This window comes from Equus quagga, chromosome 18 (assembly GCF_021613505.1).
Source record: "Equus quagga isolate Etosha38 chromosome 18, UCLA_HA_Equagga_1.0, whole genome shotgun sequence".
Classification (NCBI taxonomy): Eukaryota; Metazoa; Chordata; class Mammalia; order Perissodactyla; family Equidae; genus Equus; species Equus quagga.
In genome coordinates, this window is record NC_060284.1 from 40206195 (window position 1) to 40221544 (window position 15350).

The 15350-nt window shown below is 40.9% G+C and overlaps 1 protein-coding gene and 1 long non-coding RNA gene across 4 annotated transcripts; one reads left to right on the forward strand and one right to left on the reverse strand.

The window, feature by feature from the left end:
• Positions 1–3035: 3035 nt before the first annotated feature.
• Positions 3036–5908, reverse strand: LOC124229940 (uncharacterized). 3 transcript variants are annotated; one of them, XR_006886026.1, is made up of 3 exons: positions 5691–5907; positions 4680–4834; positions 3036–4253 (listed from the first exon to the last, which is right to left on the reverse strand). It is a non-coding gene; the product is annotated as an uncharacterized LOC124229940 (long non-coding RNA). The 3 variants fall into 3 exon arrangements; XR_006886028.1 differs by lacking the exon at positions 3036–4253 and adding an exon at positions 4307–4373 and having other exon boundaries at positions 5691–5908; XR_006886027.1 differs by lacking the exon at positions 3036–4253 and adding an exon at positions 4311–4369 and having other exon boundaries at positions 5691–5906.
• Positions 5909–6035: 127 nt separating this feature from the next.
• Positions 6036–15013, forward strand: PRPF38B (pre-mRNA processing factor 38B). The gene is made up of 6 exons (XM_046645508.1): positions 6036–6577; positions 9424–9492; positions 9793–9944; positions 10025–10085; positions 12407–12630; positions 12973–15013. Exons 1-6 carry the CDS (start codon positions 6302–6304, stop codon positions 13829–13831), a joined length of 1641 nt encoding a protein of 546 aa, XP_046501464.1. The 5' UTR covers positions 6036–6301; the 3' UTR covers positions 13832–15013.
• Positions 15014–15350: the final 337 nt, after the last annotated feature.

Here is a 15350-nt window from a genome sequence, read left to right on the forward strand (position 1 = left end):
CCAGGATGCGAACTGGTGAACTCCAGGCCGCTGAAGTGGAATGTGAGCACTTAACCACTGCGCCACCAGGCTGGCCTCCTCGTTCCATTCTTTTTGCTTTAGTGCCTACTGCTAACTGCTCGATTCTCTCTCTGTTCCACATTCAAATTCCCAAGAGGATCTGGAAGCCCCAGCTCACCTCCCTCACAGGGAGCTATGTCACAGGTCACTGGCTAGCATGGAGATCAGTACCACTTCCAGTCCAGCTGGCTGTGGCCAGAGAGCCGGAGTCTCTTGGTATAAATCACGGCCACATAGGGTTGCCCTGTCAACAGCACTGTGAGTGAGACGATTTCACTTAGAAGGGGCAACAAGTGTGCAAAGGCCAAATAGAGACATGACCCATCCTGACTGTTATTCCCCTTCTATAATTTTCAAAGGTTTGAGATATAACCTCTGAATATTCCTTATTTCCTATTAGCAGCTTAAAACAAACTGGTATCAACAAGTTTATGACCCATCTGCTGAGTAGATCACTCCCATCTGTAACTCTGGCCATGCTACATGGTTGGCAGCCACACAAAAATGTCTCTGGCAAAACAGTGTATCAGAATTTAGATTCCTAATGGGAAGTAAAAAGCTAACTGTTAGAGATTTAGAAAGAAAATAAGACTGCAATAACATTTTCAAGGTGAATTTAGAATATAAAAAATGTTAAAGCTATTTAGAAAACAACAATGGCAAATACGTAATGCCACAGCATGTGTGCTAAGTATTGTTCTAAACATTCACATAGATATCAAGAAATCTGATCCTCATAAAACCCTATGGGGGTGGCCAGCCTGGTGGTGCGGCAGTTAACTTCGCACGTTCTGCTTTGGCAGCCCAGGGTTTGCTGGTTCAGATCCTTGGTGCAGACCTACACACTGCTTGGCAAGCCATGCTATGGCAGGAGTCCCACATATAAAATAGAGGAAGATGGGCATGAATGTTAGCTCAGGGCCAATCTTACTCAGCAAAAAGAGGAGGATTGGTGGCAGATGTTAGCTCAGGACTAATCTTCCTCAAAAATAAAATAAAATCTAAAACCCCCCCAAAATTCTATGGGGTAGGTAATAATGAAGCAGAGTACCTAAGGATTACTATAAATATTCAATGAGATTACCCTTCGACCTTATTGCCAACATAGACATAGATGAAAAGAAGTTAATCCTGTCAATTTGCTGTTTTCTTGTTTAACCTGAGGGATGACTTATGGGTCACAAGGATTTGTGAGCTTGTTTAACAGAAGAAAAAGAATGGCTTCAAGGAAGTTACATCACCTGATAACCAGCCCCCAGCTGCCCTTGACACCCAGAAATCAGATTGCCCAAGGGCTTAACTGGAGTGAAAGAAACATGGATTACCCCTTTGTTTCTCCAAAACTCCTCCTGCCAAACCCCTTAGCTCTATAAAACCACCTGCTTTCTTCTCCTGTTAAGGCAGATTTAAGAGAACCTATCCTGCCCCTTCCTGTTTTGGCCAATTTGAATAAACCTTTCTCCATCTCCAAGCAGTGATTGGCTTACTGTGCATCAGGCACATGAATTGGAGATTAAGAGGTTCAGTATCAGTAACATCATCCTCATTGTAACAGATAAGAAAACAAACACAGAGAAAAGTCAAGTAACTTGCCCAAACTGAAAGTTAAACCTTAAGTGACTTGAATAATTTAATGTAAATTTTTCTAAAATTTACATGCCTTGTCTAAAATAATCCCATACCTTAATAACCATAGTTTAAATAATTCAGGTTCATTCTTAGGAATGGGCTAGCTGACATTGTGATTAACGCTCCACCCTCGAGGGAAACCGCTGCATCTTTGAGACAGGAGTCCTCTTGTTATATTATTTTCTGTCCTTCACTGACATGGCGTTAACGGACTGCCTAGACTCTTCTCACATTTGTTAAAGACTTTGAATCAGTTTTACTCTTTAACCACGTAACACCAATAATTCATTCGTTTGTTCACTCAATAAGTAAATAGGGGCTGGCCCCGTGGCCGAGTGGTTAAGTTTGAGCATCCAGCTTCCGTGGCCCAGGGTTTCCCTGGTTCGGGTCCTGGGTGTGGGCATGGCACCACTTGTCAGGCCACGCTGAGGCAGGGTCCCACATGGCACAACCAGAGGCACTCACAACTAGACTATACAACTACGTACTGAGTGGGGGGCTTTGGGGAGAAGCAGCAGAAAAAAAAAAAAAGATTGGCAACAGATGTTAGCTCAGGGCTAATCTTCCTCAAAAAAAAAAAAAAAAGAAATCAGGTTCAGATTGCTTCCAGGTTGAGGAACACATCCATGTGCCGACAGGATGGTGCACCACAACTCCACAGGAAAGAAGCTCCTGCACTTGGGATTTTTCTGGACCTCACCCTATATACCACTTCATCTGGCTGATCCTTTACATTAAAGGATAATATTGTTTATAATATCCTTTGTAACAAGTGTTTCCCTGAGTTCTGGGAGCTGTGATAGCAAAATATTGAACCTGAAGGTGTCAATGGGAAGCTTTGATTTATATCCAAGCAGGAGGTATGGGCAACGGCGGGGGGCGGGGGGGCGGTCGGTCGTCACTACTTACGACTGGTGTCTTAAGTTGGGGCAGTGTTGAGGGACAGGGTCCTTACCCTGTGCAGTGTCTTCTAACTCCGAGTAGTTAGTGTCAGAATTGAACTCAATTATAGGATGCCCAGCTGGTGTCCAAAGAGTTGGAAAACTGGTTGGTGTGGGTGTGGGGGAAACCCACACATTTGGTGTCACATGTTGTGAGAAGAGAATCAGTTTTCTTTTAAATATTTAGTACCTCCTATGTGTCAATCACTGCGCTAGTGCTGGGAATGATTAGCTGAAAGGTACAGACCCTCACACACTGCTGGTGGGAATGTAAAATGGAACAACCACCTTGGGAAAACAGTTTGACTGCTTCTTACAAAGTTAAACATACATCTATAATGTGACCCAGTCACTCTACATCTAGGTATTTAGCCAAGAGAAACCAAAAGACATCTGCACAAAGACTAGTACACAAATGTTCATAGCAGCTTTATTTGGAATAACCCAAAATTACAAATCCAGATGCCTATCAACAGATGATTGGATAAACAAATTGTGGTAAATTCATACAAAGGAATACCATTCAGTAATTTTAAAAAAACAAATACAACCCGCTGATACAAGCCACAAGGATGAATCGCAAAATTATGCTGAGTCAAAGAAGCCCCCCAAAAAAGAACATACGGTATGATTCCATTTATTTAAAATTCAAGAAAATGCAAACTAATCTATATTGACAGAAAGTGGTTGCCTGGGGATGGAGTTGGAGGGAGAGATGGATTACAAAAGGGCACAAGAGAACTTTTGGCGGTGATGTGATTGTTATCTCGATTGTGGTGACGGTTTAATGGGTGCTGAGGTGTAATGTGTCCCCCTAAAATTGTGTTTTGAAATCTTAATCCCCAAAGAGGATGGTATTAGGAGGTGGGGCCTTTGGGAGGTGCTTAAATTATGAGGGTGGAACCCTGATGAATGAGATTAGTGCTCTTATGAAAGAGACTCTAAACAGCTCCTTGCCCCTTCAACCACGTGACTACATAGCTAGAAGGCATCAGCTATGAAACCGAAAAGAGGGTCGTCCCTTGTTCTTGGACTCTCCAGCCTCCAGAACTGTGAAAGTTAAATTTCTGTTGTTAATAAGATACCCAGTCTATGGTATTTTGTTACAGAAGCCCAAAGAGACTAAGACAATGGGTGTACACATGTCAAAACTGATGATATTTTCCATCTTTATCTATGTGCAGTGTTCCTAAATTAAACATGAATAAAATTTTTAATGGAGATAATGATAATCCCTTTAGGCTGTTATAGGGATTCATTGGATATTTTAAGCTTTTTATCATAATGCCTGGTTTGACACTTACTTTGATATCCAACTTCAACTTCTCCACTGAGCTCTTCACTCTGAGTTTAGAGGTAAATGAATGCCTAAGACTACATAGATCATATATGCCAAGGAACTTTGAAAAGACTGTAGGACTTGGCAATTAGAGTGTCACTGGATAAATTCAATAAACTTATTATCAAGGGAAAAAATACACATAAAGGAAGAACCAGATTCAAAAACATTTTTTGAGGCCGGCCCGGTGGCGCAGCAGTTAAGTTCACATGTTCTGCTTCAGCGGCCTGGGGTTCGCCGGTTCGGATCCCGGGTGCAGACACGGCACCGCTTGGCAAGCCATGCTGTGGTAGGCATCCCACATAAAAAGTAGAGGAAGATGGGCACGGATGTTAGCTCAGAGCCAGTCTTCCTCAGCAAAAAGAGGAGGACAGGCAGCAGATGTTAGCTCAGGGCTGATCTTCCTCAAGAAAAAAAAAAAAAATTTTTTTCGTTGTATTTTTAACTTGCTGGTTCATTAGAGGTTGGGATCATTCTTTTTCCTTGGGAAGTAAGCTGGTATAAACTAATGCATAGAAAAACAAGATCTACTAAAAAGGGAAGTGAAAACCACTTCTCTCAAAGCTTTAGTTATCCAATGTAAAATAAAGGAACTAGACAGGATGATCACCTATGTATTGTCCAGCTCTGAACGTTAATTACTTCAACCATTCATTTAATTATCGTTTCTCCTCCCTCGAATGCTGTCATATCGCTATCTCCTGTCTTACCTCCTACTTCTCTGCTTGTCTTCTCTCTCCTGCGGGTTCATCTTCATCCAGATGTGGATTTTCCCCAAGGTTTGTGTCTTATCCTTTTCCCCTCCTCTGTGTATAAGCCGCTGAAATTAAGATCTCCATCTTCAAATCTCCTGCCCAAATAGTTTCTAGGAAAGAGAAAGTGATAAAAAGCGCCACAATGAGAAACCAAATAGGACGGGAGAATGAAAAAGGTCACTGGATTTTGGTGATCAGGGTGTCACTGAGTGAGCCATCCAAGGTTGAGCAGGGGAGTGCTGCAATTTTGGAACGATGACTCTGTTAAGAATGAATTGGAGCCAGAGAATATTAGAAATTTTAGGATCTTAAAGTGACTTTGGGGTCATCGATGTGATTACGTAACTCCTAATGTTTGATCTTGGCATTCCAGGCACTTCAGCGGCCCAATTCCTATCCAGCCATCATTCCTCCGTAAGCATCTTTCCTGGCTTCAACTAGACCGTTTATCCTCTAATAAGTCTGATCTTCCCTGCTTTCATATATGCTCAGGCTGTTCTCTGCTGATAAAACTGCCCAGCCTGATAACACCTGGAGGAACTTAAGTGCCTTCTGTAGTCTTAACTCCCAAACGCCATGAAACTTCTCTTGGTTTACAGTAGGTATTGAGAGATGAGACTGATTCGGACTCATTTTTACATCTCTTCCCCAACTCCTCCCACCCCCTCGCCCCCTATTCGGTGCCTCGCCAAACGTTGACCGCACAGAACGTATCCGCAGTGTTAGAACTCAAATATGGAGGAAAGAAAAGGCATCTAATAAATGCCTTGAGCATTCTACTAGGCGTTACAGGTATGGTAGCTTTTTTAATGCGCAGCAAGATGTTATCTCGATCTTACAGTTGAACAAATTTAACAATAAGACCTCTGGTCGGACGCTACAGCCTGGCGGAGGACGTAAAGACCTTTCATAGCAATCACAAGGAGGAGTTAAGTCCTAACCATCATGCCTTCCAGAAAATCTTACAATTGGGAACTCAGGAGACTCGGCTACTCCGCAGGAGGCAGTCACGAATTTGCAAGCACAGAGCCATGCGAACCCTTTCCTGCCCAGCTTTCGAGAGAAACCAGGCCCCCAGTGGAAATACTAACATACGAATTCGACCTACAACCCCCTCCCTTGGCCCCCAAATTCCCAGTGGAAATCAAACAGTCGGGCACCGGAGGCCACCGCAGCGAGCAGCGAACGCGCGGAACTAGGAAGAGGAATCTCCAGGCCAGCCGGGCGTCTCTGATTGGCCGCCGGCTAAGCCTGGAACTCTGGGCCGTGCGGCGTCACATCCGCCGGGCCCGCCATCTTGTTCCCAGGGGCAGTTGGCGGAAGAGATCGCGCTCCCTGGCCGCCGGCTCGCCTTTTGCCGGGAGTGCTCGCGGCCCGCGTCTCGGCGTCTGCTCTTGCCCCGGGGGCATTTGTTGGCGTCCCTGGTGCCCTCCCTCACCCGGCCGGGGCATATCGAGGCGGCCCCCTCTCCCGACGGCGTTCCATGGAGTAGGGTCCCGGACCGTTGTCCCGAAGAGCGAGATCGAGCCTGGCCCCCTCCCCCTCCCTTCTCCCTCCCTCCTTCCTTCCGCCGCAACATGGCTAACAACAGCCCCGCGCTGACAGGCAACTCACAGCCGCAGCACCAGGCGGCCGCGGCGGCGGCCCAGCAGCAGCAGCAGTGCGGCGGCGGCGGCGCCACCAAGCCGGTGGTGTCGGGCAAGCAGGGCAATGTGCTGCCGCTGTGGGGCAACGAAAAGACTATGAACCTCAACCCCATGATTTTGACCAACATCCTGTCGTCGCCTTACTTCAAAGTGCAGCTCTACGAGCTCAAGACCTACCACGAGGTGGTGGACGAGATCTACTTTAAGGTACGAAGCGTCCAGGCCCGGGTGGGGGGTTCCTTTCGGAGGAGGGGGCATGGAGGAGACGCGCGGAGGCGGCCCCCGAGGGCTGAGGATTTCTTTGTAGGTGGGGGAAGGTTGGTCGGAGGGGGAGAGGTGGCCAGCATCTGCCAGGGAGGGGTCAAAGTGGGGCCGCCCCCTCATTTCCTTCTCAGATTTTTAGGGCCGAGAGAGCCCGCCACCATTGATCTCTCTCCTCCCCCAACCTCCTGCCCACCCCTGGGGAGAGTTGGAGGGGAGAGGTGGGGGAGAGGAGAAAAGAGTTACCGGAAGCCTCTCCAGTTTACAGCTTTAAAATTAATTCCTTTTGACGTGGATCTACTCAGCGCCAGCTCATGGGTCTTCTCTCGCTCACCCCGGGCCAGGGCGTGTATTGACTTCACTGTTGGCCTCGTGTTGTTGGTATTCATTGTCCGATCCAGACAGGGACCTGGTCAGTGCGTGTGTCGGGTGGGGTGGGAGGGTTGAGGGTGGAGACGTGCCAGTGCGAGAGGTGTACCGAAGGCCTGGAAATTTTCTCAGCAGGAAGTCAGGAGTAAGTGGTCTCAGTTCCCTGTGCATTGGGCTTATTTAGAATTATCTGGGCCCTGGGCTTCTGCGGCAGGGTCGGTGCTGGCTTGGCTGTGCTGGGGAGCTCACCTGGCGCCTCCTCACTGCACTCTTGTCTCAGTTCTTGTTTCGTTAGCAGGATTGACTCAGTCTTGCAGCGAGGCTCGGAGCAGCCCAGGGTCGCAGGTAGAGGTATGCACTATTAATCATGCTCAATCGCCATAAATGCATTTCCCTGGTTAAATGAACGGCTGATTAGATTTTTTTTTTTTTTTTGGCCATTGGTTTTGGTCTTGTCTCTACCACTTAGATAGGCTTTCTCCACTTCCCTGCCAATTATGCAGTTTTAAAAATGTCTTCCAGGCCTCCTAAGGTTAATTTATATTTTGAAGAATATTAATAGTAGCCTTAATGGTCTTTAAATATTTTAGCTAGAGCATGTAATATAATACAATCCGTTTGGTTTATAGTGATTCTTGAAACAGTTGATAGACCACTGAAGTGTTTTCTGTGATCTGAACATATTTATAGAGGTGTTGACAGGGAAATTTTCTTTATGTGCTTTTAGATTATGTTTTGTCCACCTTTTCCCCAATTATGGCATTAGGTTATTGAAGGATTTTTGAGATATTAGTTGCTTTTGATAGGAAATTGTATTTTGAGAATACACTTCAACTTTGGGTATATTTTGATATCCTTTTACAAAAGTATTGTAATTAATTATAATACGATGAACTAGTTTGTTTAGTTGTTAAAAGGTAAGGCCTTTGTCAGCATGGATACAGTATGGCGAATGTTTAACCCTTACTTTATTTATGTAGTAAACTTCAAACAGTTAAAAACTGGGTTCCTGCTCTTTTTAAACTGGCAGGTTCTGTTTAATAACGTAGGCATTTGCCATAATTAATTAATCTGTCTAATAACTTAGGCATAATGCGATAGAGGAAAAGCTTGTTTTCAAATACTGTGTTTTGAAACAACTTAAGATTCTAGTAGAAATTACTTAAATTTAGTTATAAAACTGAAGACTCAGATTTTATTATCAGGATGTCCAAATCAAATAACTATGTTGAAATATGTAGGCTTCCAGTTTTCTAAGGCAATTTTGTATTGCATTCACCCAGCCTTTAAGGGATTGGATGGAACATCTTGTATACAGCAAGCTGGGGGAGGGAAATGGAATAGTAAAGCAGCGCAGGAGTCCGCTGAGCAGGATAGTGTAGTGGTTACATTTAAATGTATGCTCCTCTGAAGCCACTGAGAAAGACTATAAAATGTAACCACTGGTGGGTGGAAATACAGTTTTAGAAATACATAGTGAAAGAACAAAATTTTATTTTGTTTTTGTTTCAAGTTAAGAAACAAACATGGGTTTTATTTTTCCAAAAGACCTTCTCAAGTTGTATGTGTTGTAGAGCTAATATTTGCTATTTTTAAGTAAAGTTTGGTTTTTATAGGGTGCCCACCTTAGCAAAGATGGTGCTGTATCTTTGAGTATACTTAGTATAATAACTAGTCACACTCAGTTTTTGACAGTTTATATACTGGGACAATTGAATTGGTTCACATAATTATGAAAATAAATTACACACTGACTAACAAGAATGATCTCTGTATAGGTGTGGGCTTTGTAATTTCTTCTTTACTCAGGAATGAACATGTCTGATCATGGTAAAAAAAATGTATGAATAAAGTTCCATAATTTTGCATCGAAAGTAACTTCTGTTACCATTTTAGCATACTTTTTTCAAGTCATTTTTCTTTATGTTTGAAGTCACCATAAAATTGAACTATTAAGAGTATTTAAAAATTCTTTTTGAAATAAGTGCTTAAACTTCATTAATACTTTCTGCTTTAAGTTGGAACCTTAAATCCATTTTAAAATAATTTTTTTAAGCAGCTCAGAATAGGATACACAGTTGATATGTTATCAGATATTTTTTACAAGTCTATGAGATTAGGAATTTCCTGGCTCCACATGTGTTAGCTCTCTACGAAGCTACTTTGTTGGGATTTCTACTCTCTAAAGTTGTTGAGGTTTTGTTAAACCTTAGTAGCTTTACTGGTGCTCTTATAAATATCCTAGCGGTTTTTCAAAGATGGTTTACATAATGTGCATAAACAAAATATATACATCATGTCAAAATATCCAGCTTCCAACTTTTGGAAGAGCTGCTCTATTATGGACTTCTGTTTACTTTAATCAGGGTTTAAAAAACAGTCAAAGTGTGAATGTTTGTTGTGTTCCTCTTTTCTGTTTCTAGGTCACGCATGTTGAACCATGGGAGAAAGGAAGCAGGAAAACAGCGGGCCAGACAGGGATGTGCGGAGGGGTAAGTAGAAGTACGTGCATTTTTCAGTTTTTCTGTGTCTGATAACTAAGTTTATATTTCAAAAACTAAAAGTCTGTCAATTAAACATTCAAACGACAGTTGGCAAATCTTAAAAGTTTGTATTTTTTCTTTTTTAATCTAAATTCGTGTCCCACGAATGTGGTTTAAAAAGTGTTATTTTTTTATGCTCCTTTCTCAGTTCTGTATTTTTTTTATCATTAATACCTAATAGGATTAATCAGTTGGTGTTAAGTGTCTGTTAATTATCTCACTACATTTTCTTAACTCTTTCCCCTAAAGGTTCGAGGTGTTGGAACAGGAGGAATTGTTTCTACCGCATTTTGCCTGTTATATAAATTATTTACTCTGAAGTTAACTCGCAAGCAAGTGATGGGTCTCATAACACACACAGACTCTCCATATATTAGAGCTCTTGGATTTATGTATATAAGGTGAGCATGCTTTTATCTACGTTGCTAGTAAATATTTCATTTTAGTTCACATAAGCTGAATCCGTCTTTTGAAATTCTAGGTACACGCAGCCCCCTACAGATCTATGGGACTGGTTTGAATCCTTCCTTGATGATGAAGAGGTATGTCAACAAGGGTAATAATTAGTTTTCTTCTGATTACTCTTGTGTTTTTAATACCTTTTATTTATTGACAGCTTAGTGTCTTCTAGAATTTTCTGTAGTTAAATATATTTCACTCAGATTCTTTTGGAATTAATGTCCTTTTACTAAGACTTGGTGAATTTTACATATCTTAGGTTAAATTTCCTAAGTTTTATTTTTAAATTGTTTAGATGTGTTTTGGTAGTTATTGAAAATTTTATCTTCCTTATTATGTTCTCTGTATTGTATTGACTTTGACTTGAACAGTTGGTAGTGACTTTTTAAGGTGGGCCGTGTTCAGGATTGAGGTGATAAGGCATGCACATAGAATACTAATTATAGCTTTTTTCCCTAGAACTTTTCAATTCCAGAACCCTCTAACTTCTTCCAAATATTAATATTCCCACTTGAATAGAAGTGCAAAATTGAAGAGCTGAATGGGGCTTAAGTAGGCTGAGTGTTTAGATGACTTATTCACGGTGACCAGTATTTCTTTTTCTTTTCTTTTCTTTTCTTTTTTTTGAGGAAGATTAGCCCTGAGCTAACTGCTGCCAATCCTCCTCTTTTCACTGAGGAAGACTGGCCCTGAGCTAACATCCATGCCCACCTTCCTCTACTTTATATGTGGGATGCCTACCTCAGCATGGTGTGCCAAGTGGTGCCGTGTCCGCACCCGGGATCCAAACTGGTGAGCCCCGGGCCGCCAAAGCGGAATGTGCAAACTTAACCATTGCGCCACCAGGCCGGCTCCTCGGTGACCGGTATTTCAATTCTAGCTTTCTGACTTAGACTATTCATGTTTATAAAGCTATAAGAAAACCTTTTCTTTAAATTAGTAGTTTAGACTTTTTTTAAGTTGCAAATCTGGTTTGCTATTCAAGCTTAATAAGGATAAGCTTGTTAGATATGTTCAGAAAAGAAAAGTTACTTTGGGAAACGTTACTGTATCAGATTAATGCTTAGACAGTGAAGTCCAGGATCTCAAAAGATACTTAATAATGAGCTGTATTGCCCATATATCTACCCCCACCACCACTTTATATTTTAAGGTTCCTAAAGTAAACTTTGAGTGCTGTTTCAGTAGTCATATTTTAAAAGTTTATCTAAAGAATTTGTTGAATTAAAGCATAGGCCTAATGGAAATCTTTCTAGTGTGTTTTTATTATTATGTGCACACCTAAAAAGAAATCTCACTCATGTAGACATGGAGAACTTTTCCTCTACATTTTTTCGGCCTGTTTGCTCAGCTGTTTAATATCAGAAACAGCAAAAAGTGTGTTAGAGGATAAATCACAGTCTTTAAAGTTTTTTTCTTTTTAGATGAGATTTTTCAAGCTGAAGCACTTCTCCCTTCTGTATTTAAAAAGCATGTCCCTCTTCATACTGGGTATTGTATTAGGTTTGTTTCTGAATGTTTCTATTTAATGTTTTTTTATTGTGTTTACAAACCTGAGGATCTCTATTTAAGCTAACTTATTGTTTTCTTCCTTAGATATCTGCAGCGATTATATTTGGAAATACTGTATATCTGAACACTTAAATGTGTGTGAGTGCAAGCAGTTTTACCTTTAGCTCTTGTTTTCCTGTTTAGATAACAAATCTCACTTTCCTTGTGTGCTTGCACTATAGGTTTGGGACTGACAATAGCTGACTAACATGTCCTGAGCTGTGAGAGGGCATAGCAAGAAGGCCTTCATGCGGTAATGACCCTTTTCAGAGACAATGGTCATCATGGATTATGCGTTTCCAATTATTTGTTCATTTATTTATTTTCTACATAACTCTAAATTAGAAACCTCACTGCTTCATGGCAGTTGGTTTGCTATTGCTTCCAGTTTTATCAGGGCTTCATTTTATATTAGAGCTATTAAAAGCTAATCGTTAGACAGGAATTGTCTGAAGCAGTTCATGCGTAGCTAGGTTACACTCTAGGAATGATGTATGCAAACGTATCCACAGAACTAAATATATACCTAGTAGGTATGTGGAATGTAAATTTAAGTTGATTGTTCTACGTAGTTCAGTAATGTAAGGGGCTGTTTCCTAGTCTAGTTAACTGAGTGAGATCAGTTCTCTCCATGCCCATGAGGCTGCAGGGTTTATTCTCACCTGCATGCACACACTAAGCCCAAATATTTCTCTGTATCATTCATTACCAGATTAGAAAGGTACACAAATTGAAATTTTTCTGTTAGAATATTTTTGTATTGAGATTCCAAAGATGGTAATATTTTTATAGTATTCATGTCTATGTTGAAATAACTTTTTTGACGGCTAGGGTATTTTTTGTGTTTCTGTAGGACCTAGATGTGAAGGCTGGTGGAGGCTGTGTAATGACCATTGGAGAAATGCTGCGGTCTTTTCTGACAAAACTGGAGTGGTTTTCTACCTTGTTTCCAAGAATTCCTGTTCCAGTTCAGAAGAACATCGATCAACAGATTAAAACTCGGCCTAGAAAAATCAAGAAAGAGGGGAAGGAAGGTGCAGAGGAAATAGATAGACATATTGAACGCAGACGTTCTAGGTAATTCTACTCTTGAATTACATTCACGTTAAAAATATGCTTTATACAAAGGTCCTTGGAAATCAGTAGCAAGTTCTTAGGAAATTATGTCTATGCTGTTCATTTCATTAGTTTGTCGCTCCTTGCCCCCCCCCCCCCCCCAAAAGGTCATTTTCTGCCTTTCTGGGCATTTTCAACAAAATTGTGCATCTGTAAATGAGAACAAGCAAATTTTTGCTTTATTTATTCTTCAGATCTTTATGTAAGCTGGGGATCTGAATAAATAACACTGATGAAAGTGAAATTGTTATGTTTTATTCATTCAAATTTTCTGCTTCCCTCCCCATATTTCTTAAACATTAGGTCTCCAAGGAGATCACTGAGTCCACGGAGGTCCCCAAGAAGATCAAGAAGTAGAAGCCATCATCGGGAGGGTCATGGATCTTCTAGTTTTGACCGAGAATTAGAAAGAGAGAAAGAACGCCAGCGACTAGAGCGTGAAGCCAAAGAAAGGGAGAAAGAAAGGCGAAGATCCCGAAGTATCGATCGGGGCTTAGAACGCAGGCGTAGCAGGAGTAGGGAAAGGCATAGAAGTCGGAGTCGGAGTCGTGATAGGAAAGGGGATAGAAGGGACAGGGATCGGGAAAGAGAGAAAGAGAATGAGAGAGGCAGAAGACGAGATCGTGACTATGATAAGGAAAGGGGTAATGACCGGGAAAAGGAGAGAGAGCGATCGAGAGAACGGTCCAAGGAACGGAGAAGTAGGGGTGAGGTAGAAGAAAAGAAACATAAAGAGGACAAAGATGACAGGCGGCATAGAGATGACAAAAAAGATTCCAAGAAAGAGAAAAAACACAGTAGAAGTAGAAGCAGAGAAAGGAAGCATAGAAGTAGGAGTAGAAGTAGAAACGCGGGGAAACGCAGTCGAAGCAGGAGCAAAGAGAAATCAAGTAAACATAAAAACGAAAATAAAGAAAAAGCAAACAAGCGAAGTAGAAGTGGCAGTCAAGGAAGAACTGACAGTGCTGAGAAATCAAGAAAACGGGAACACAGCCCCATCAAAGAAAAATCTAGGAAGCGTAGCAGAAGCAAAGAACGTTCCCACAAACGAGATCACAGTGATAGTAAGGACCAGTCTGACAAACATGATCGTCGAAGGAGCCAAAGTATAGAACCAGAGAGCCAAGAAAAACAACTTAAAAACAAAGACGAGACTGTGTGAAAATTTTTTGTAAAAGTGGATCACATTGAATCCTATAAATGTTTGATTAAATCTGCTTTTTTCCCTCCTCCCAAGTTGAGATTGTGCAGTAGTTACGCACTCTTCAAGCTCCCTGTAGGCTGCATTTTCATTTCCTCTTTTGTGTAGGGAAGTGCCTTTGTAATCCCATTTATTGCATTGATGTTTTCACCCAATTGTTGAGTTTAATACATGATGCACAGATTGTTCTTGCATTTTTATTGTTTAACTGTTTTTGAGATGTACAGTCTGTACATATGTCCTGAAAATGTTTTAATTCCTTTGGCATGGTTGCCATGTTGGTTAAATTTGTATAAGGCAATAAACTGCCACTAATTCTATTTTTGTTTTGTAGGTGTGGGATTATGGTTTGTGTACTGAAGTTAGCATGGCTGTGCTTTTCGTAATAGAATGCTAAAGACTTTGAGAATGGATCTTGGATGTCTACTATAGGAGAATTATGTCCTTTCAGTGTACATGAAGGCAGCAGTTGTAGGATTAACATTCTTGTCCACTGTATATTATCTTGGAAGGCTCTTGTTAATATGTTATACTTAATATTCTCCACAGTGAACTTTAGAGAGAATTTATGAGAAGTTAGTTTCTGATGCAGAGGTTTAAATTAGGCTGTGATTTGATCAAAAGTCCTTTTAGCATTCTACCTCAAAGGGACACTGTTAGTATGCCTAAAATTTATTCACTTAGTTTTCCTTTTTTATTTGAAAAAATACATGACATGTAATCTTTTTTTCTTGAATTTTTCAGATTTTAAAGTACTATATTAAAGGAAAAATTAATGTCTAAAGCCTAGTGTTCTTGCAGCAACCCTGTACTAACGTGAAATTGGGAGGGGGTGGGGCAGATCCTAGAGAAATAGATTCAAGCCTCAAGCTTCCAAAGCATTTTTATAAATGGAAAATACGTAAATTATGAAACAGCTTGATATAGTGTCCTTTTTTTAAAATTCAAAACTTTTTTTATTGATAATGAAGATTGCTCTTTGAGTTTTTAAACTTAATCTAGAAGAGAGAAGTATTAAAAGTAATGCTATGCTGCATTATTTAAGATTATCAGCAAATTATTTGATAGATTGTTCTTATGAATTGTATTCTGATTACAGAGAACGATCATGAGTGTGGAATAAATACTGGATTAAATCCTTTATCTTGGGTGTTGGCTTTTCCCCCATTTGTTAACATTTTTAAAGTCTTTTTATTGTGGAAATTCATAAAATTTTAGTAGAGTCACACTGTGTAGAGGTTTATCTCAATAATCTTTACTAGAGTTCTTAATAACGCCAGTTCCCTTTGTCGGGGGGTGTTATGTATGTCACTAGGTGGTTCCTGGGATTGGGTGATAACTTAGTTTCACATCAAAGGTGCTTATTAAGGTACTTTGCGCTTGGACTACATATTAGAATCATTTGAAATTTGGACTTGAAAGAACTTTTGTAAGATAGCTCATCCAGTTCTTTTTAGAACAAATAGAGGCCCAAAGTGAT

What these genes read in the sequence shown, in the direction of transcription:
- PRPF38B (XM_046645508.1), top strand. Translation starts at nt 6,302, where the DNA reads ATGGCTAACAACAGCCCCGCGCTGACAGGCAACTCACAGCCGCAGCAC. An exon ending in TGGACGAGATCTACTTTAAG is followed by an intron (nt 6,578 to 9,423) that starts GTACGAAGCGTC and finishes TTCTGTTTCTAG; the next exon opens with GTCACGCATGTTGAACCATG. An exon ending in ATTGAACGCAGACGTTCTAG is followed by an intron (nt 12,631 to 12,972) that starts GTAATTCTACTC and finishes CTTAAACATTAG; the next exon opens with GTCTCCAAGGAGATCACTGA.